We start from the raw sequence: 22,493 nt of genomic DNA, 5'->3' as shown, positions 1-22,493 counted from the left end.
TCCCACACCCCCAATGCCGACTTCCAGCCCCCCTACTTCCCCCCGCCCTACCAGCCTATCTACCCCCAGTCGCAAGACCCTTACTCCCACGTCAACGACCCCTACAGCCTGAACCCACTGCACGCCCAGCCGCAGCCGCAGCACCCGGGCTGGCCCGGCCAGAGGCAGAGCCAGGAGTCTGGGCTCCTGCACGCGCACCGGGGGCTGCCCCACCAGCTGTCGGGCCTGGATCCCCGCAGGGACTACCGGCGGCACGAGGACCTCCTGCACGGCCCCCATGGGCTTGGCTCAGGACTCGGAGACCTCCCGATCCACTCCTTACCTCACGCCATCGAGGACGTTCCGGTAAGAGGCCCCGCGGGCGGCGGGAGAGAAAACGCAGACCCTCCTCACCCACTCGCGAGAAAACGCCCGGAACGTGCAGCCCGGGGGGCCCGGGCTTTCCTGCCCGGCGTTTACTTTCTCGAAATCTCCTTTTGGTTTTTCGGGTGGACACTTTAAGGACCCACCGAGACAGCCGCCTTAAAAAAATGGAAAAGAATTGTACTTGAGGGTTCTGCCCCTAGAACAATGGCTCCTGGAGCTCCTTCAAACAATGCCTGCATATTACCATTGAGAAATTAGACGAATGTCACCGTTGACGGTACCTTCCCCTCTCAACGACAGTAAACTGTTTCGACGGGGAGAGGATCTAATTCCACCACTGTGTCTGTCGTGGGGATTTCTCCCTGTCCTGAAAAACATGTTAGAATCAACCAAAAGGGCTCATTGAAATGCCCTGGCCATTTAAAAGAAAGTGTGAAAGACACACTAGGAAGATTATTTTTACCGGGATTTTATGAGTGCTATAGTGATATCTGAAAGTTATGTGTATACCCTACCCTGATTAAAGAATAGTAAGTAGCAAGTCCGAGGAGGAGGGCATTAAATGCAGCCTTTTTCTCTTCCTAGGGGTGCTAAGTGTTGACCTCATAAATCATTAACTGGGTTCCCAACGCCTCTCAGAGCCCGCTACACCCCCATATTAAATGAATGTTTTCAGACTATCGGGCAATGCATTCTTTGAGTGCTAATTCAGTTATCAATAAATGCAGTTTGAAATGATTTCTAAATAAGCATGGTATTAGCACATTTACTGTTTACAATGCAAACCAGGCTACTGATAATTTGAAAATACTTTATGAAATTAAATTTAAACCAGCATCTCTTGCTTCAATTCTACATATTTATGGTTTGCTCACAACCTTCCTGAAATGGAATTAGAGCAAGCCAATAATTTTATTAAAGCTGTAAAGGCTCTGTTAATGCTGCTTTTCTTTGGAGAGGAAATGTATCTGGATGTGATTTTTGCTAAAATGCTATTTCAAATTACTGCATCAAATATTACAGCAATATGTCCGTTGACAGTTTAATGATTACTGCATTAGATTGCAAAGAAAATGGTCAGATGAACTTACCTGCTTGCTTGGTGAATTTAAAACATTATTTAAGTTACATAGGAAAATAGAAAATTTATTACATCTCTCATTTGGCCTAGTTAATCACTGAAATTTGTCGGTTATGTTTAGCAGCGTAACATGGAAAGCAGGAAAGTAGGCAGTTGATCCAATGTGGGGTTTAGTAAGCATTGTGTGTGTGTGTGTGTGTGTGTGTGTGTGTGTTTTCATACATGTTTTTAGAAACTGATACTAAACAGTGCATTTCTTGGAAAGTAAAATGAGAGGAGCAATAGCTGAGAAAAGGGCCGTTAAAAAACAAACCTGGAAGTTGTGATCATTTTAGTTCCCCTTCCCAAAGATTCTCTGAATCCTTATCCTAGTCTGCTCCTTGGAAATATCTGAATTGCAAAATAACGTTGCGAGCTTTTGGAACTACTGTGAATTAGAATTGCTCTACTTTGCAAAAATTCCAAAGTGGCTGGTGTGAATTCTTGACACCGGTATAGTCTCTCTTCGTGGTGAGATTGGCCAATAGGAGAAATTAATCAAAAGATCAAATAAAAACAAGGAAACCCAGTTGCTGCTCTTCCCCTTCCCTCCCCCACCTTTTAAGAAAAAAAATTCTTTCAAAGGAATTTGGGTCAGGAAAAGGGTTGTTTTCAATTTTCCCATTGCTGCAACAGTTAACCTTTAATAAGAACGACTGCCAAATATTTAAGAAAATCAAATCGATGGTGAAAATTATTTAATCATTAATATCTCAGTGGGGTTTTAAACTTAACAGTCTTCCCTGTATGGACAAGGTCTAGAAATAACACAAATAAAAGTATTATGCCACATTACATTTACTTTATGGGTTTAGGGTGCATGCATAAAGGGATCATATTTCCCCATGTAGTTAAAACACAAGAACTGCAGCAGTAGTCATTTCTGAACATTTCTCAATTTAATTATACTTAAATCCAGAAGCACTTTAGGCAAGTTACAAATGAGAGCATTGAGTATAATAAAACCTGTAATAAAGCAACTTAGTACCATCCACCCGGAATCATTGCGATCAGGCACAATTAACAGGAGCATAAATCCAAGACAGAATGGAAAATGTTCGAATCAGTATTATTGTTGGACAAAGACTAGAGAAGGAAGTAATAGTTTTTTTAATGGTAATGCCTGTGTTTGGTAACGATTGTGAAATCTTCTATCTCAGCAGCCCTGGTGCTAATTTGTAAACACAGGCAGACATTATATTGCCTGTCAGTTTCTGCATTAGAAAACACGATTTCATTTTACTTTCTAATCACGTTTTGACTCTAGCACACACGTATACCCATCCGTCTGTAGAAAAAAAAAAAAAAAAGGAAAAAAGAAACCCACACTAACAAATCCAAATCTGCTAACGGACACAGGAAAACCTCAAAGGATTTTTGTTTGTTTCTCTTTTTATCATTTTCATATCCCTATCTGATATCCAATTTAGACAGTAGTCCTTTTAAAAATTTGTTTCATTTATCCACAAGTGAAGGTGTGTATACACGTTTGCTCTTTATCACATCACCTAAAACGTTTCCAATACTCCCCTGTTACTCCCGACTGTCATTTCTATTGTTTCTCTGGCTTTTGCTGCCTGAACGCTGGAATTGCTGACGTCCGAAGCCGCTGAGGCGCCAAACTAAAGCTAGGTGTATTTTTAAAGGTTGAACTGACTGTGAGAAAGATCAAAACTCGGTTTAATTTCCAAAGAAAGTTTTATTCCCCACCCCCAGCTCCTTCAAATGTGGATGATTTGCTGGGGAACGAGAAATTGGCCGTGGGTGTACAGTGAAACCTCTTGAGCTGCAAAACCCCCAATTCTAATGAGCCAAGATGAGATGTTTATATATAAATGTCACTAGATGGGAGGGGGGAATTTTGAGTCTACACCTTCCCCTCCCCCTATCTTGCACGAAATATTCATTTCCTTTTGTTTTGATTATACATTTACATCCATGTGTGTCCTTTTGTTGCAGCACGTAGAAGACCCGGGTATTAACATCCCAGATCAAACTGTAATTAAGAAAGGTAAGCCATTTCCTTCTGCGTTCCAAGCATGTCCTTACAGGCACAGTGCTATTTAAAAGAACTTGCAGAGCTGTGTTTATTTTTTTCCAAGTAGGATTTCCTAAAGGCTCAGAATTAGCGAATAGATAGGCATAGAATAGCAATGCTTAAATGATCGGCTTTCAGTATGTTGGTAATGGCAACAGGCTAGCTTTGTTCTGATTCATGACTTGAACATTTAATTTAGTTTAATGATATCTGGACAAACACATGAAATGTGTAATAGTTGAACAGATTTGGAAGTGGCATTTCAATTTTGGAACAGTTTTAACGGTTCAGTTAATCCATTGCGTGAGTGGCCATGAGTGTTAAGAAGTGTATAATGCTAAAAGCAGTGCAAGTAATTTAATATTAATATAGGAGCAGATGATAAAAAGACATAGCACTCCTTAGCAGAGGGGGAAAAAGTCTTTCATGTTCTTAAATTTAATTTCTCATTAGCAGTTAAGGGTTTTTTAAACTTTGTGAATTAGGTTAACAAAAATTTGGCTTTTGGTTAAAACTAGCTTTTTGAAGATGTCAGGTTTATTAGCATAAATGTTTGGGGCAGAAATTGTTTTAAAAAAGTGTCAAGTGATTTGGATGGATTTGTAATTTGTGTTGTGTTTAGTGAGTAGAAATAAAGTTTACCGGATTAAATGCTATTCACAGTAGCTTTTCTTTTTTTTTTTTGTTATGGTGGCAATGTTACATTTCAGGATTCTAGGCACCACCAGAGGACGATGCTATATAAAACTGTTCCCATTTCTAACCCCAATCAGTATATTGTTAGCGAGTTTAAAGTTTCATTTTTGCATCTGTGAAGTCTTTGTCATGTCAAATTAGATGTGCAAGGGATAAATCTTAAGAGATGCTCTTTCCAAGTCGACATGATAATTGGCTCTTTTATTAGTAATCTCTCAAGAGTTCGTTTAACTCCTATTGTCTCTATTAGCCTCCCCAGAGCTATTAATGTCACAAGTGATCTATCCAAAACCTAGAGCCCCCCCCCCAACCTCCCTATACGTCTAAAATATCCCCATTCAAGAGGGAGGAGTACTGTATACATGTATTATTATGCATACATGTATTATTATGTCTCCATGTGGAATTTTAAGATACAAATGCATACTGTACTTAAATGGTTATGAATGCATCTGAATTATATTGGTGTTAGAAACGTAACATGTTAGTACACTTTCTGCTGGCCTTGAATTTTTTTCTAAGTATGGTGGATCCAACGATGAAGAGCTTATGATTTTAACTAACAAGAACATATCCTCCCCTTTCCCCCTTCCCAAAGAAGACGTTTTAGCATAAGACTATTAACTCTTTGCTCATCAAAAGAACACATTGCTAGTTTTCCATGGTAGACCTGTTTATCCTTCTTTCTCCAAGTTCAAAACGGGGCTTGGAATGGATTTCCAAAACTCGAGTCTTTCCCACAGATAAACATAGGAAAGGGCCTATTTATCAAAAGGATGGGGTGTGACAACAGAATCCACCACTTCCCGGCTTGGTGCCTTGAATGAAATGCTCGTTTACAGGCCGCTTTAGCCATCTAAACTCTCGGCTGATTTTCATTATAGGTCTGTGAAGCGGTTTCTCCCCAACGCTAAACCCCTCGCCCCGCGAAAACTCCCGAGCCTACATAGCTTGCTCTCGGTTTACAAACGTCACCCCCTCCTTTGCACCCCAAGCCCGTGCTCCAGCACCCCGTCCTGGGGCCACTTCCCTCGGATGCTGAGAGCCGGGAGGGTCACGAGTTCACCACCATCTCTAGACAGCGCCCCAGCCGTTAAATGGCAAAAGGGTCCAGGGAGAAGCACAGGCCTGGCTGGCGGGGCTGGGCCGCCCCCCGGCTGCCGGTGAGACGCGCCGAGGGGCACAGGCTCCATCCCCAGTACCGGGATGGAGCAGGGACTAGGGCAGGAGATGGGGAAGGAGCCACGGAATTGTCAGGGCTGGAAGAAAAGCGGCGGTTGCGGCGCAAGACTGGGAGCCGGCCCGGGCCGGGACGAGGGCCGGGGTCGGGCAGGGCTCGGGAGGGATTCTCGGCGCCCACACGCGGCCTCCCCGTCTGTCTCCGCAGGCCCCGTGTCCCTGTCCAAGTCCAACAGCAACGCCGTCTCCGCCATCCCCATCAACAAGGACAACCTCTTCGGCGGCGTCGTGAACCCCAACGAAGTCTTCTGTTCAGTTCCGGGTCGTCTCTCGCTCCTCAGCTCCACCTCGAAGTACAAGGTCACGGTGGCGGAAGTACAGCGGCGCCTCTCACCGCCGGAGTGTCTCAACGCTTCGCTGCTGGGCGGAGTGCTGCGGAGGTGAGGCCCGAGCGAGGCCCTGCCCGCCGAGCACTGCGCCTGCGCCGGGCCGGCGACGCGGACGGGCCTCGCGCCAGGGCCCTCCCTTCGCGGGAAAAGAAAGGGGCGGGGAGAAGAGCGTAGAACCCGGTGGGTGGGAGCTGGGGGCGGGGTGAGGCGGCGGGCGCCTGCGCACTCCGCCGCGTTCCCGCGCGCTCCGTCGTTCCGGGGGCGCGCCCGGGTCGGCCGGCGCAGCGCGCTCAATGGGACCTCTGCCTCCTCCCACCCCCTCCCCGCGCGCACGCGCAGTTCGCTCCGCCGCGGGCTCAGTCCCGGCCGCTGCAGCCGCGGGGCGCCGCGCGCCTGCCTTTTCCCTCCTCGCTCACACCTTGCAAGCCTAGGAAAACTTCCTCTCAGGCGCCTCACTTTGCCTTACCTCCAAATAGGGTCTCCGATTGCAGCCCGCCGTCCCTTGAATAGGGTTTATGTAGAAGACAATGGTTTTCTCTAGAGTCTCCGTGCCACGCCCCCGGGTCACCAGAAGCAGACCCTCCCGCCCGAGGTGCTCGCACTAATGGTTCCGATGTACAGCGTCCCCATGTGTGCCAGGCAGCGTGCGAGGCACGTTTACGTGCATTATGTGTGGTCGCTACCGACGATTGCATGTTGCATATGTGGCCAGGGATTCTTGTCTCACCCGCGCGAGGTCGGAATGATTCATTTCGTAGATGAGATTTTATAAGGGTCGGCGAGGTGAAGCACCTTCCCTCAGGGCAGGTTTGTCCCTCCTCTGGGCTTTTTGCTCCTAGGGTTCCACCCAGCATTGTGTGTGGTGGGTCTTGCGTTGAACTTTCCCAGATAATATTTTCTCCTTTTTCTCCTTTTTAATTTTTAATGAGAAAGTGGACCAAAACTTCATTCTTTTGACATTTATTCATATATCTGTTTATAGACCCAGAGTTCTGCTGTGATGGGTGTATCCCATACAGAGTTTAACATCAGCTATTCCAATCTTTCCTTCCTCCTTCACGGTCATTTGCTATCCCTTTGTAATCTTTCATTGACACAGATCTGAATCCGCCCTCTGCCTTTTTCTCCCCCTTCCCCCCTCCCCAATATTGGAGACTGTTTACCTAGGGGAGTATAATCTAATCCACACAATTAAAGAGCACTTGAGTAGGGAATAAAATCTGAAATTAATTAATTTGCTGTTTTATTTAAACAATTTATCTTAACCACTTTCTGATTACGGGAGTCTATTTAGACATCTATTTAGAACCACCTCCGTCGTCTCTGAAATCAGGGAAATTTTTAAAGGCTGATATCAACTTTTGACTTTTCTAGTTAGGCTGGTGACATGGCATGTAAACAGTTGGTGAAATGAATTTCCCACTGGGGCTAAAGCCAGAGAAAGAAACGTAAGAGTGATGATAACTTTGGTTACTCTGAATAACCTAACAGCAGATCTTGCAAAGACAATTTAAAGACCCCATTGGGATTTGTGTGATTGTAACAACAGGGAACATATACAGTCATCAGTTGAACTCAAAGATACTTCACACCCTAGAGATGGGAGCCGTGTTTATTTGTTTGTGGGTCTTCTTTAGAGAGCTGGGAAATCAGAACCTTCCAACCTGCCACAATAGTTGCAGTAATAACTGAACACAGGGGGTGCTTTAGAGTTTAACAAGCATTTATCGCCTATGTTCTTTCTGTACCATTCCTTCCTAGGTTTCCCTTCCTTACATATCTCGGGGCCAGGATCCTTAGTTTTTAAAAGTACATTTGAGGAAGTTGTCAAAATGACTACAGTGTGATGCAGAGCAACCAAATGTTTTCTAAATCCCTTTCTCACATGTGAAACAGGGCGAAGTCTAAAAATGGAGGAAGATCTTTAAGAGAAAAACTGGACAAAATAGGATTAAATCTGCCAGCAGGGAGGCGTAAAGCTGCCAATGTCACCCTGCTCACATCACTAGTGGAGGGTAAGTGAGTTCCCTTGCTAAAGAGAAGGGAAGTTTCTTCTGAGAAAATGGCTAATATTCAGTGGCCAGATGTTTGGTTGTATTTTGTCAGTTGGGCAGTTTCATTTTTCCAGAAAACATAACCAGAAGTGAACGGAATTCGTGTCAAAAAACGATTTGCATTTATTCCTGTCCTCCTTTCCTCTTCCCCTCTGCCACAAAATTACACCTCCCTAGCCCAATTCTGACCTAAACAATGTGAAAACTTAAGAACTGCATATTCTTCAAGTTCCAGTCTCCTTTATAGAGCTCAGCAGTAAATCACTTAAGCTATTCTGACATCTGCGTTTGAGAAATGCGTGACCATTACTTCCTGAATTAATTTGGGAATCTTTGACCTGCATCCTGATTTAAGACCATCCTGAAAGCTCAGGGTTATATGCCCTTTTAGGTTTTTGTTTTCCAAACATATGCTCCCTTATCTCTCATTTAATTGTGCTTCTCTACTGGAGAGGAAGAAAAGTGAGCAATTTTAGACTTTGAGTTATTTGGATAGGAAAAGAAAAAAGAAATATAAGCATTGCAGAAAGTGTCTCATGTCAGCTTTTTACACACACACACACACACACACACACACACACACACACTCGCTTCTAAACCCCTCAAAACAAAAGCTCACCCTGTCCTCACTTGCTGTTCTAGATACATCAGAATCCAGTCACAGCAGTCACATCCCTACTTCCTCTAGATCCCTGTTAAGTTTGTCCGATACTAAATTGCCTTAAGTTTGGGTGTGTTGGAATGAATGTATCGTTCTTTTGCATTTTCCTTTGTGTTCCTTTGGAAATGTCTTATGTCAACAGGAAAAAAAGAGGCACTTAAGTTATGATGCAGATTTCAAAACTACCATTTATATTTAAAGAAGGCACTTAATCTTATTTATATCTTGTATTTGAGGAGACATAGTATAATTGAATTCAAGTTCTAGCTTTGTAAATAATTTTTAAAATATTTAAAAACATAAAATTGAGGAGAAACCCTATGAACCATTCGTTAATGGTGCCCAAAATGATACTAATGTGACTGTTAAGTCATAAGCAATTGTTCAGTGCCAGAAACTCAGCTACAGTAGCATTATATTAAAAATAATACCAGTACATTGGGAACCCACCGTTCAGACCCCGAAACAATTATACGCAGAGAAAATGGTAGTAGCGGCTTTGGGTGTAGTGTGAGAGTGTGCATGGTTTTGGGGTTGAGTCCTGTAGCAGGGAAGCAGTTTCTGGAGAACTGTTATTGTTTGTGATCCGCTCCATTTTATGGAAACAAGCTCAGCGGAGAGGGCTTTGATGCTCTAATTGGCGCATGCGTTCTTCCGGAGCTGGAGCTAATGGCAGGAAGCCCTGCAGTAAAAACCAACTGGTTCAGGAAATTAAAACCAAAGATTCGAAAATCAACAACACAGGCAGACTCAGTGGAGTGACCCTCAAATCCTTTTGGTTAATCGGTTTGGATGAACAGATAATTATATGCGATAAAGTTAAAATGTAAACCCTTAGTCGTTCCCTTGCAGAAAAGCTCAAAGAGTAATTATGAATATCATTTATGAATGTGTTGATAGGTGTGAGGTTGGAATACAAGAAACATTTTGAAAGAGAAGGTGGGGGAATGTCATCGGGGTTGGGGATGAGGCTGGAGGGGAGTTGATGGGATTTTACGTTTTCCAATCCTCTCGGCCTTCTAGGCTAAGTGGCCATTTTCCCTGGGAAGTGCAGCCACCAGATCCTACAGAGAAGGAAAGAAAATGCCTGAAATGGGAAAACAAGTAGTGTGTGTTTCCTACAACATCTGGGTTAAGAAAATAAGGGAGTTGGGAGGCAGTTTTGATCCCAACTTTTTTCATTCTCTTGCCCTCACCCCCCTCCTCTCACCTCTTGCCAGGAGAGGCCGTCCACCTCGCCAGGGACTTTGGGTATGTGTGCGAAACTGAATTTCCTGCCAAAGCAGTAGCTGAATTTCTCAACCGACAACATTCCGATCCCAATGAGCAAGTGACAAGAAAAAACATGCTCCTGGCTACAAAGTAAGACATTACCTGTTCGGGGTCTCTGTGTCTCACTGTCAAGAGAAACAAAAATCAAAATCGTTTTTGCTCTCATTTTTGGCCTCTTTTCCTTTTGTGTTAATCAGCTCTGTTGTAAATATTGAAGTTACAACACAATCTAATAAACCATAATTGATTTTAAAGGGGCAATACAAGGAAGACTGTGAGTGCATATTTCCCACTTTCCCCTTTCACCCCACGTTCTCATTTTTTCAAAAAAATTAACGTGTATGGGGGTGGGGTATAGTAGGGATTTGATGGAAGCTGAGTGTGGATTTGCGACTATTTCTGGTCAGAAAGACCAGAATCAGGTTCTTTTTTTTTTTTAAACCTTTTATTTTATATTGGAGTATAGTTGGTTAACAATGTTGTGATAGTTTCAGGTGTACAGCAAAGTGATTCAGCTGTACACATACATGTATCTATTCTTTCAAATTCTCAGAACCAAGTTCTTAAAGGAGTGACACACTTGCCTGTATCAGTTTTTGTCTCTTATCAATATGTTCTCCAAGGGCAAGGATTAAGCAGTGGCCTGCAAAATGTTCAAGCCAAAAGCTGTCCTAGTTTCAACCCTAATCCCTTCTCCCATTTCTTGCCTTCCTTTCCATCCTCCTCAAAAGTGCTGTGTACACACACACACACACACACACACACAAACACCACCACAAGTTCTAGCCTACAGGCGAGATGTCAAATAGGTTTCAAAATGGCCCAAGTTATATTCCCATCGGTGCCTGGGCTGAATGGGCTTCTGCAGGTGGTGTGTGAAAAGAAAATGACTGTTTTGATATGTTTTCTGGAAATTAAAAGGCTTGTTTGGAAGCCCTTAATTATCAAAGTCGATGTCACAGGAGGGCATGGAAGCAGAGGTAGCGGCCTCAGGCAGGGCAGTTTCTGGCCTGGGGACACCAGCTGGCCTTGGAGGAGGTAGCCTGCCACTGCTTCCTGTTCTCCATCCTCCCTTCACAGCCCCCCACCCAAAGGCTGCTGCTGCCTCAGGAAGGCCCACCTAGTTCTTGCTTCCCAGATTCAGAGACTGAGCTTCCCCTGTGCAGGCCGCATCGCCCGTATTTCAACTTTTCCCTCTTCTCTTAGCTTCCTAAACACGCCCATATTCACAATTTTCCTAGACAAGTTCTTTTGGTGTATGTGAAAAGAGGTGGAATGGGCGATTGAAATGTCTGTTTCTTCTTCCCCAAACCACTCTGACTTATCCCCAAGGAACATTTTTTTTTTTCTGGTGACTTTTATTTTTAAAGGCAAAATAATCCCAAGAAACGTTTTGCCTTTCTTGTGCACATCCACCCTGATCTGAAGGTGAATGAGTGGAGAGTTCATCCCCCCAAACTGCTGCTGAGGTCTCTAGAAGATTAGGGAAGAGGGGGCTCCATAGTATTTTGAGCAGGACAGCTGATGGGTGCATGCTATTGGCTTTTGAAGAGATGCTTGCGTTTCTGACTCCTTGCCCCTCTGACTCACCTTTGTCTCTCTCCTAACGTGTGAAATGTTTTCTTGCGTCTAGGATGCTTGGTGTGAGCGAGAGAGGAGGGGGTTAGAAGTTTGGTGCAGCTGAGAGGTGAGAGAGAGACACACACACACACACACAGAAAGACAAGAGAGAGGCATATGTGGAAGTGTTTAAAGAGCAGGAGATGTTTAGGCGGACTCTGACAGGTGGCTGGGTCTCCCAACATGTGCCCCTCCCCCCCAGTCTGTCTCTGGGGCTCTGGGTCAGGTCAGGTGTCGGCGTGATCCAGGCAGAGGTAACGGCAGGGAGCAAGGTTTTCTCTTTGCTGCGGATGCTGCTGGCTGCCCAGCCTCATCTCTCTCTCTCTCCGCCCCACTTGTGCTGCAGACAGATATGCAAGGAGTTCACCGACCTGCTGGCTCAGGACCGATCTCCCCTGGGGAACTCGAGACCCAACCCCATCCTGGAGCCGGGCATCCAGAGCTGCTTGACCCACTTCAACCTCATCTCCCACGGCTTCGGAAGCCCGGCGGTGTGCGCCGCGGTCACGGCCCTGCAGAACTATCTCACCGAGGCCCTCAAGGCCATGGACAAAATGTACCTCAGCAACAACCCGAACAGCCACACGGACAGCAGCGCCAAAAGCGGTGACAAAGAGGAGAAACACAGAAAGTGAGGCGCTCTTCCTGCCCCGCCCCCTGCCCGCGCCGCCTCCCCGGCCCCGGCGCGCCCACCCACTCCATCTCCATCTCCATCATCTCCATCATCTCCATCGTCGCCATCTCCATCTCCATCCACCCCCCCCCCCCCCCCCCGCCACTATTCTCCTTGATTCATAATCCCACCATCTACATTAGTCTGGGTGAGAGATTGTTGTGGAGGGAAGGATTCATAGTTAATCTTTGTGCCAAGACCCTTTACCAGCTCCTGCCCTCCGTTGAAACTCAAACCACCTGCTTCAGACCACAGCTGACACTCTGCCACCTGCAGGGAGATTGGTGGTCAAGTATGGGATTGAACACCCATGCTTGACCACCAAGTGGTTTTATTGCCCAAGCCTTTTACCGCACCCACCGATCACCACCGGCAGGTGACAGCTCCGGGATCAGCAACCCCCCACTGCTGCTACTGCTGCTGCTGCTGCCGCCGCTGCCGCCACCGCCTTCGGTCCGGAGTCTCGGGGTCCCGGGGACAGCGCTCCACTGTGAGCGGGGCGACCCCGCAGTCTCAGGCCCCGGACCCGACTTCCTCCATCAGCACCAACTCCCCTTTGCCCTCGTGTGGAGCCTAAGAGAACAGAACAGGCCGTGAAGCCAGCAAAGAAAAGTTCTGTCCGAGTTTGTGAACCTTTTTTTTTTTTTAAACTAACAAATCAACAACGACAACGAAAAAAATTTAAAACTTTTTTTTTAGAAAAAAGAACGTAAAAATTAAAAAAAAATTATATGAGCTTCATGGGACGGAATCACCACCTTCTCTTACATACTTCAGATTGTAGCCATACTAAAAAGAAAAAAGAAAAAGAAAAAAATGGCAAAAATGGCTAATGACATTTTTATCAGTATTGTGAATAAACTTGAACACAGATACTCGAAGTTCCATGTCTTGTCTTCAGTTCTAGAAGTTTTCCCTCTTCAAGGTAAAGCGACCAACTTGAACTCTCTCTGGCAACACGATTCACAGTTCTATAAGGGAATCAGTGTTCACGTCTCTGTATATATTTATTTATGTGTAATTTAATGGGAATTGTAAATATGGTGAGTCTGTTTTAAGCCTTTTTTTTTTTTTTAATTTATCTGGTGATCTCGTTTACCTCTTGTTTAGTGGGTTTTGAATCTTCCCTATTAGTTCTTCATGTGGTTCATGGTACTTATTTAGGAATCCAAGGTTTGGGGGATTTTTTTTTTTTTCCCCTCTGGTATTCATGAATTTAGCCCTGTTGTAGCATGTTAAAGACGACAATGAAACAGCTGAACAAATAAAAAAAGTAAAATAAAATTTTATAAATAATTAGTATTACATTTAGCTTTTCATTGAACTGAAAGAAAAAAGTGATATTGGACCCTGGAAAGATTTTTAACTTGAGTGGTTTGATAACCGTTCTATGTATTGTGGGGAGGAAAAAGAAAAGTTTTATTCCACTGTCCTCCCTTAAAAGCATCATTTGAGCAATAAATGAGTATTGTCTTTAAACCAAGGGTTAGGGATTCCCCCCCCCCTTTTTGTTCAAAGAACTTCAAACATTTGGGACCACCTGGTATTCTGTATTTTCACTGGCCATTTTGGAAGCAATTCTAGCTGTATTGTACTGAGTTGTGCTGGCAGTAGATTCCATGCCTGTCAATGTATCATAGTCCTTTGTTGCCCAGATAAATAAATATTTGATACGCTTTATGTCGATTTTTTTTATTCAGTGGCTGTCTTTACCCAGGCGTATTTTTGTTCTTGGCAGTATTTTTTATTCAGTATGGTTACAGTAATTGAGTTTAACTCTCCCTTGGCAATTGCTCCTTGCAATAAGCAGCTGAACCCATTGTTTCCCTCAAGTATAATAAAAACTTACTTTCAACTTGGAGTTCAGAGCAGGGTATCATTTAGATATTCCACTGAGTCTGTATTCAGACAAATGACACAATAAAACCCAATGTATTCTTTTGGATAAAAGATTGTTTGTACTGCTAAAGGAATGACATACTATCTTTTCCTTACTAGAAACATTAATTTTATTATTAAAAATAAAGTTTTATTTATGTTGATCCTTTAGGTTTTCATTTGTGTTTTGAAAACCAAAATATAAAACCTTCAGAGCCAAACATTAAGGATGACAAGGAAGATGGAGAGCAGACAGAAGAACCTCTCGCTCGCCCTCCACAGCTACTTTGGAATCTGTCTCGGAGGATAACTGCAATTTAAACTGTTAGTTCATTAACACAAAGGAAATACCCACTGCAAAATTCACTTACTTGCTCTGGCTTCTCAGCGGCTAAGCCACGCAAATGAGTGAAAACTATCTCTAGCTTTCTGGGAAGAGTGGCAGAAATGTACATGGAGCAGGAGCAGAGAGGACACATCGTCTCCCACGTATTTTAATATTTCATTTAGAGATGAACTCATTACTGTGCTGTTCGTAGTAGCTCTTGAGGTAGCAGAGGGGACTGGGAAACTCTGTTGATTCCCAGAATCTTTTCTGCCTGCCCCCTAAATGCCCACCCACCCCTTTCCCTCACCGCGGGGCTCCTCCTAGGAACTTTTAGAAATACAAAAGCTTCTCTGAGGTGGGACGGGGAGGGAGGGGGAGGGCTGCGGATCCCGCCCCCCGCAGGCCCGTCCTAGCGCTTAGCCCTCACAGAAGGAAGGACTTCCTGTACATAAAAATGGTGAATTCAGAGCTTTTGTAAACTGATTTGGAAAGTCTTTGCTTTGGGAGTGAGGAGGATTTTTAATGGTTTAAAAGAAGAAAGTGGAGGTTGTTAACTGGAAGGTTCACAGGAAAGGTCATAGGAAAAGTATCTAGACATACATAGCGGAGCAGATTCAACATTTCTTCTTCCAGTCTGACATTCTGAAGGACTAAAGAAGCAAAGCATTAGACAGTGTCCATTTTGCAGCCTTTTCCTTTCTAATCTCCTTGTGGACGGCAGTGCAAAATCAATCTCGACAGACGAACGAGAGTTGGTGGACTCTAAATTCTATTTTCCGAAGCCAGCGAATTCATAACAATGGTGGGTTAAAAAAAAAAAAAGTCAGATGGAAAGTGTACTCTCAGAACGCGATGCGGCAATCGTTTTTTAAAGCGGTTATTTATTATTTCCTAGAGAGACTGGTTAACTGTAACGTAGATGTAACAAAATAATGAGGCGAATGAACCCTAACTGTACATACTCTTGACAGAAATGAAATGCACACAGCATCGTAGCAGGTGAAGTGAAGCATTGTCTATCAAGGCTGTTTTTCTTGGCTGCATCTCAGATTGTGTGAGGATCCTAACCTCAGGCACAATAGCATTCATAAACAGCCATACATTGCTTCTCTTTCTCCAATGACACATAAATACTCATTTTAAAACGAAAACAATCGTATTAAATACCATTCATTCATATCTGGATTTACAGATGCTTGTTATGTTGGAAAACCCGAACCCAGTATAATCCTGGCATCCTGAGAAAGATAGAAGGGAAATAGTGTGTTAGAACATTACAAGGTCACAACAAACAATGGTTTCCAAATGCACAGAATTAGTTGTTTTTATTCTGTAGTAGGACATGCGGAGGATCATGATATTGTCATTTTCTTTTTCTTTTTTTTTTAAACAAAACACTTAAAGAAACTATGCATATATTTAAGGGGTGGGGCGATTGGAGGGGGTGTTATTAAAAATGACTGTTATGGCTATACGGATATTGGCTTTCTCTGTTGTGACCAACGTGTATTTTCTAAAACACATGGTGATTACTTGACAGGTCAGGTACTTACATACTAACGATAGTGATTCTCTTTGGATTAACTCAAGTTAGGATACACAGTTGAATTATGAGGATGCTTGCTAGGCTGTGCTAATTACCACGCCCAATTTTTATGGAAACACAATGTTCCTTCCAGTTTGGCAGTCATCATTACCCCTTCTATTCTCCAACACCCTTTAAAAATCACAATCCAATCCATTCCTCCCCCAAATCGAATATTAATATAATTTGAGTTCTTGATGGAACTACCATCAGGACTGCAATGCCCCGCAGCTGAAATAATATTTAAAATAGAAGGGATTTGACATTTGAGAAGTCAGTGGCTTGAAATACCCAGTTGTACTTAGCTAATTCAGTCCTTAACCTCTGGTTTCAAATAAATCAATTACAGTCGATTCCACTTCAGTTCAGAAGTGCACAGGGTTTTAGTTAATTGAATACATTGTATTCACTTGCTAGGAATATTCATTTATCAAAATTTCAAATTTAATGTACATTTCTTTACAACTCAGGTTATGTTGGATTTGCACAATCAGATCAAATTTGCCCTGGTTTCCCCAAATGCTGCTTAAAATCGAAATTTCACCACTCTTTACAAAACAATGTCTCCCCCATTCCTTTCTCAATCAAAAGTAAATTCATAATAATTCCAGGTCAGGCAGGAGAGCTGCTTTCTCCCCACAAAGAAAAAAAAAAATCTCATATGTGGTCATCAGCCTTGTGTTAAGTTTAAATAGGTTAAGAACAGAACTGGATTAATTAAGTTTTTTAAAAAGTATTGACCTGAAATTAAAAAAAAAAAAATTACGCATGGTTTCCATTAGAGCTTAACTTTGCTGCAGCTGACAGGTATGACAGCATTTTGTGGTCTTAAAGCCGCAGGCCCCTTTTCTTAACCCTCTCTCTTCCTCTGCTTCCCCCCTCTGGCTTTTGGAGAAGTGCTTGAATAAATAGCAAATTGTTAACTGAAAGCAGTGCAGTTAAACGTGCCCAAATGAAGTCGTGCTTTAAACAGATATTGATGTATGCAGTGTTTTATATTTATTGTTTGTAGCATCCTGCTGGCAGCAGTTTACTGTTTGGAAAGGAAAGGGGTTAATTAGCGTCATTATCAATCACTAATGCTTGCCTAACGTGTCCAAAGAATAATCAAGTTAGAGGACGGCATGAAGCCAACAGCTGCTTCATCCCAGTTACAGATCTCCTCTTAAGCCACTCAGTTCTGGGGTCGGGGGGTGGGGGGATGGGGAGGTGAAGTGAGGGGAAGAATCCTCATTACTTGGGTAAAAGGGCTATAAAAACAAGAGATCCAGGAGGCGGAAAGTACAACGTAAATAACCAGCACTTTCATTCTCTGAGTTACAGGTGCAGAGATGGCAGTGGTCCTGAGGCAAGAGTACAGAAACCTGTTCTTTAATTTATTTGATTATCCAAGTTGGGCATTTGAAGAAACACATCTATGTTTCCCTATGGCTTAGCGTTATGTGGTAAAAAGACACCTAAAATGCGAGGAGAGAAGAAATAACCCATACACGCCACAGACAAACCCAAGTCAGCATCACCCAACCGTCCATGTCAGAAGAATGAAACCACAGAACACACCAGGTAACAGTAGTTCTCACACCTCTTAGGATGCTTAGGGGTATTTTTCCTTGTGAATTTCAACGAACAATTCTTTTTCATATTAAACTAGGTTGCTGCACAGGTATGCCATGTCAGCTTTCCATTGCTATTGCTACGATGACACTGTCCTCCTTGTGACACACCGTGGGAGAGAAACTGAAAATTTTGACCCTGTGATGGGTTTCTCCTAGAAGCTTGTCTTTAAAAACATGATTTGCCAAGTTAACCGTGAGTTAAGAACTAAAGACTCCATTAACGATCAGAGTTTACTCAACTGCTTTTCTGAGGGCAGGAATGGATTAGTCCAAGGTGGAGTATTTATTAACAGAGAGCAATTGTATGATTGAAGAAAACTATGATTTCTGTCTACAAAAGCAGTAGCCCAAACTCATCTTTGCCCCTACGGACATAGATGAGAAACATTCTCAATCAAATCATGAACATTAAGTCCTTCCCCGAAGAAGTAATTGCTGTTTCCCATGGAAGACAGCAGGGTGGCCATCAGAGTGGGGAGAGAAAAGGATGTTGGAATGGAAAACTGTGTAATTCACGTGTAAGGGAAGGTCTTGTGTTTAAAAAATGTTCTGCTCCTTAGGATCATGACTGAGGAAAGGAAAGGAGGGAATAAAAGAGATCTGGGGCTGAACCTGGGAGCCCTCTAAGTGTTGTGTTATTCATGTGTAAAACTGTATTTTTTTCATCTTTGATGCCTAAAAGGGCAGTGTTGAACCAACTTTGCTTTCACAGAGAGATTTATTTTTTAACAAAAGAGCAACGCAGCATACTGCTAGAGAAATCTAGTTAGAGAAGGAAGCTCAGGGGAAGATGACCTTTCCACAGTAGATACTTATGGATACACACATTTCTCTCCATCCTCCCTCCCTCCCTCCCTCCTTCCTTCCCCCCTCCCTCCCTTCGTCCCTCCTTCCCTCCCTCCTTCCCTCCCTCCCTCTCTTTCCACCCCCCTTTCTTCCTTTTCTCTCTGTCTCCGTCTGTCTGTCTCTTTCTAACCCAAGAATGTTTAATGTCTTTGGGGAAAAGCTTTGGTAGAGTTAGCTTGATTCTCCACGCTAACATCCATTTAGATGTGGGAATATTTTCACCAGCAGGGCAGGGATTTTTCTCAGAGTGGCCCAGTTCCATGCTATGCTTTTTTTTGCACGTGATTTTTCTGTGGAAACAAAGATTATATCTGCTAAATTTCAATAACAATCTTAAGCACAACCCCTCAAACTGAAGTTGGAGTCTCGTGGTCAACCCTCTGTCCACTCATGGCCCGCTGTTGGGTGTCCGTCACAACTCTCAACTTTGGCAAGTTGAAAGGCCCGGGACCCTTGATTTCTTCTGGACACACACCTCTCCAATCTCTCTCTCGAGTTGTTCTCCGCTCATCACCCTTCTAACATCCAGCCTATCTTCGGGAAATGTACACACATATGTATATACATTTATTTATATTTATACCTGAGGTGTTTGGTCAAACTAAATTTAACTAACATAGTTTGAAAGAATTTTTCCTGAGGCACTGAGTTAATGCTAGGATCAAATTTCCGTTTGCCTTGTCAGCTACCAAATCCTATTTCAGGATCCCCCACCCCCACCCCGCCACACACACACACCCTGTCTTTTCTGCAGCCCCCGGGTCTGGGCTGCGCCTTTGTCCGCAGCATGGAGTCTGCCTCTAGTGCCTGATCCTGGGCTCCGGGCCCCAGGACCCCGCCCGGGAGGGGACAGCACAGTCCGTACCCCCGCGGCGCCGGCCCGGGAGCCTTCCTGGCTCAGTTTCCCTAAAACATCCCGCCGCGCGCCCCTTTGGATTGGAAGCAACTTGCAGCTTGATTTTGATGGTCTGCAGTAGGAGGTTCGAGCCCAGCCTGGGGTGGGACGGCGGCGGGGCTGGGCGCGGGCGGCCCGGGAGGCGGCCGGCGGCACCGCCCCACCCCCCCACCCCCCCACCCCCGGGTTAGACCCAATTAAGCTGCAATAAAAGCCTGAGGTCGAGGTTTGGGACTTGCCTCCTTCCCTTGGCGCGGTCGCCGGTGCAGGGAGCGAGAGCTGGGAGGCTCCAGGTCAGAGTTTTCCGGGCCCTTTCCACGGGAATGGCGCTCTAATTAATGAGTGGAGGCGGGAGCGGGGAGACTTTCTTGCTCCCTGACACCCAGGGCGGCGCGAAGTTTCAGCATCCCTGGCCAGGGTCTCCCAGCAGGTAGAGCTGCGTGGGGCTTCGACTCCCGGCACCCGCATCCTTACTCTCCGACCAGGCCTCCTCGAGTTTTTCACTCTCAGCCCATTTCACCAGATATCTAACTGTCCGACGTCTCCCCGGAGGCTTCCCTTCCCCGGGACCCAAGGCACGGCCTGGACCCGCGCCGCCCGCCCAGCGCCTTGTGCCCACCGCAGGACAGGGACCATTAGCCACTTGAATCTTTACAAACTCATTAAGACCTGGTTTTATTGCAACAATTCGGTTGACCTTCCAGTACCCGTTTGGGCGAGCATCCCAGACAGAACTACCCTAGCAGTGGGAGATTCTGTGGAGTACCATTTATGTGACCCACTCTGGGTCTCCCCACACAACATGGGTCTCCACACCCAACGTGGATCTCCCGTTCGGATGACCCGAGATGAAGGCCTTGGGCGGTGATCCTCGCCAATCCCAGGCCCATTTGCACCTCTGGGTTTTTCCTCTCCCTCCCTCCCTGCCTCCCAGCCTCCCCCCACTCCTCTCTTTGTAAAAATGCGCTCTGACTTTTGGGGCGGGGCCGCCTGGGCTGGGCTGGGAAGGGGGGGCTTCGCAGATAGTTGATATTCCGGGTCCAGCCGCTCTCCGCGTTCCCATTCTCTAAGCTCAGCCGGGGGGAAGTGTCGCCCCGGGCCAAACATATGCTTCTTTCCAGCGCGCTAATCCACCTTCAGCGTGGAGGCATAATTGCTCGAGTGTCCATGGATTCGCGGCGCTTTGTCCCTCGCTGGCTCCCATCAGCCCTGGCACACGCCATTTCAATCAAATCTTTTCAGAAAACTGTCTCCTTTTATCAAGTCCCAGCCCCTGCGAACGACCGGGGCATTTAACAAAACACCCTCGGTGCTCCGCCCGCCTCCTTCGGCCCTGGCGGAGCAGGGAGCTGAGATTATTGCAACAACTTTTCATTGAGTTCAGCCTCTGAGAAGGCAGAGCGACACACACACACACACACACACACACACACACACCACACACACACACACACACACACACACACAGAGGGGGGAGAGAGAGAGAAAAGGGGGAGAGAGAGAGAGATAGAGAGAGAGAGAGAGGGAAGAGAACAACAAAAAAGCAATATCTGCATCGTAGATCCAAATGGATCTTTTTCTAAAGCCCTTGGTGTCAGGTGTATTGGAAAGGAAAGGTCAGAGGTCACCCTCCAAGTGAAAACATGTTTCATCTCAGTTATTTTTTCTTTGAAATTACAGAAATCAAGTGCCTCTGTGGAGTACTTGGGCAGTCCAGTGGGTTAAAAAGACAGGCAGAAACAAGCTTAGGAAAATGGGCAGAGAAGAGGGAAGAACCATGTCTGAAGGATGTTGTTGGTAGTCTCTTTCTCAAAAAGCTCTCACAAAAAATCCCCAGCGCTGAGTCCTCTGTAGTATCCAATTTCTTTCTTTTGTGGCCAGTGACAGGGCTAAATGAAAGTTGGATCCGAAGATCTCTGTCTTATGATAATACCCTCTTGGTAAATATGGACGTCTTACACACTCCTGATTTAATATTTTGACTGGATTCCCAGCTTCCGGAGAAAAAGCTTTCACTGATTAGGAGAAAAAAGAAAGGGAGGACAAGAGACTGAAAACATGAATTTTGGACAAGACCTTAGAAGCAGATCTTAATAATTTTGACGCTGCAGAAAAAAGTAATGAAGCCAAATGCAAAAGACAAAACACACGAGGTTTGATTTTGTGTAGCAATTATTATGCAAATACACACAAACAGAAGAGATTGTAGTTCTATTATAGGAACACAGCTTTGCTGCTTGTTTATAAAATGAGAACGTCAGAATGATGAACAGTTTTCTTCAAATCCCGAATCACCCCATACTGAGGCGGATCTCAGGGACTTGGGTGGTTTTCCTTCTGCAACAGTTTGTTTCCTGATGATGGAGGAGGAGAATGGCAATGTGGCTGGACATGAACACTTGTTCTCCAGTCTTGAAATGCAGCTGGTCTTTATGGTATGAAACTTCATGGGGCTTTTTGGTGACTCCCCTTACTCCTCACATGTCCAAGCTAAGGAAGAGTCTGAAAGGCTTAAAAGTGAGAAGTTCTTCCCTGCTCACATAGACCCTACAGTGCCAACCCCAGGAGCCATGGTCCACCTCCAAAGTCAGATGAAATCCTTGAAGTCCCTTCCATTAACCAAATGGATGAGCCAAGTTTGCTGTGAATGCCAAGGTCCAGGTGTCAGACCTCCATGACTGCAGTTTAAACAGGTGATTGGAAATGTAATGCCTGAAGTCCTCTAAAAATGTTCAGGCCGGCCTGGGATGAGAAGGGATAAGACTTTTGGGGGAAGGCTGTCCCAATTCATCCTGGAAACCGGAAAATAAGACACATTTCTTAGTTAAGTAGCTTCATATCTTGAGAACTAGAAATTACTTTGTTATGATTATGAAACACTAAAGAATGGTTAAAATCGTTCACAATTTAAACCACGAGGATCATCAGAGGGAAAAGGAGAGTGATTTTTAAGTTTTTATTCATTTGCTGATATTATGATCTTTTTGTAATTATTGAACAAAAGAAAGACATAGTAACACGAAGACCTCCTCCAACCCTCTTTTCACCCCTGCAGTCAGGTGGGGAGGGGAGGGGGGACAGGAGGGGAATTTAGAAGGAAGCAGTAATCTTGGGAAGGAGAAAGAAGTAAAGATCAGGATGACAAGGACTGTAAGAACCCTCTAGTGGGGGAGACCATGCTCAGGAAACACAGTTGTTACATATTCCCTCAAGTTCTCATCACACCCTCCATGGTCAGTTGAATGGAAGGACCCGGGAAAATGAGTTCCAAGAAAGG

At 44.7% G+C, this 22,493-nt stretch overlaps 1 protein-coding gene across 3 annotated transcripts in view; it reads left to right on the top strand.

The window, feature by feature from the left end:
* TFAP2A (transcription factor AP-2 alpha) overlaps positions 1-12,030 on the top strand; it is a 21,892-nt gene extending 9,862 nt beyond the window's left edge. For all 3 annotated transcript variants that reach the window (XM_007466395.1, XM_007466394.1, XM_007466393.1), the window contains 6 exons: positions 1-345; positions 3,446-3,497; positions 5,608-5,839; positions 7,685-7,803; positions 9,724-9,865; positions 11,742-12,030. The exon at positions 1-345 is cut by the window's left edge and continues 18 nt beyond it. In XM_007466395.1, coding sequence (XP_007466457.1) covers positions 1-345; positions 3,446-3,497; positions 5,608-5,839; positions 7,685-7,803; positions 9,724-9,865; positions 11,742-12,030 — 1,179 coding nt within the window. The remainder of the gene's footprint in view (positions 346-3,445; positions 3,498-5,607; positions 5,840-7,684; positions 7,804-9,723; positions 9,866-11,741) is intronic.
* The last annotated feature ends 10,463 nt before the right edge of the window (positions 12,031-22,493 follow it).

Source organism: Lipotes vexillifer, unplaced genomic scaffold (genome assembly GCF_000442215.2).
Source record: "Lipotes vexillifer unplaced genomic scaffold, Lipotes_vexillifer_v1.1 scaffold444, whole genome shotgun sequence".
NCBI classification, from domain to species: Eukaryota; Metazoa; Chordata; class Mammalia; order Artiodactyla; family Lipotidae; genus Lipotes; species Lipotes vexillifer.
Note: the sequence above shows the minus strand (reverse complement) of the source record. Positions and strands in the feature narration are given on the sequence as shown.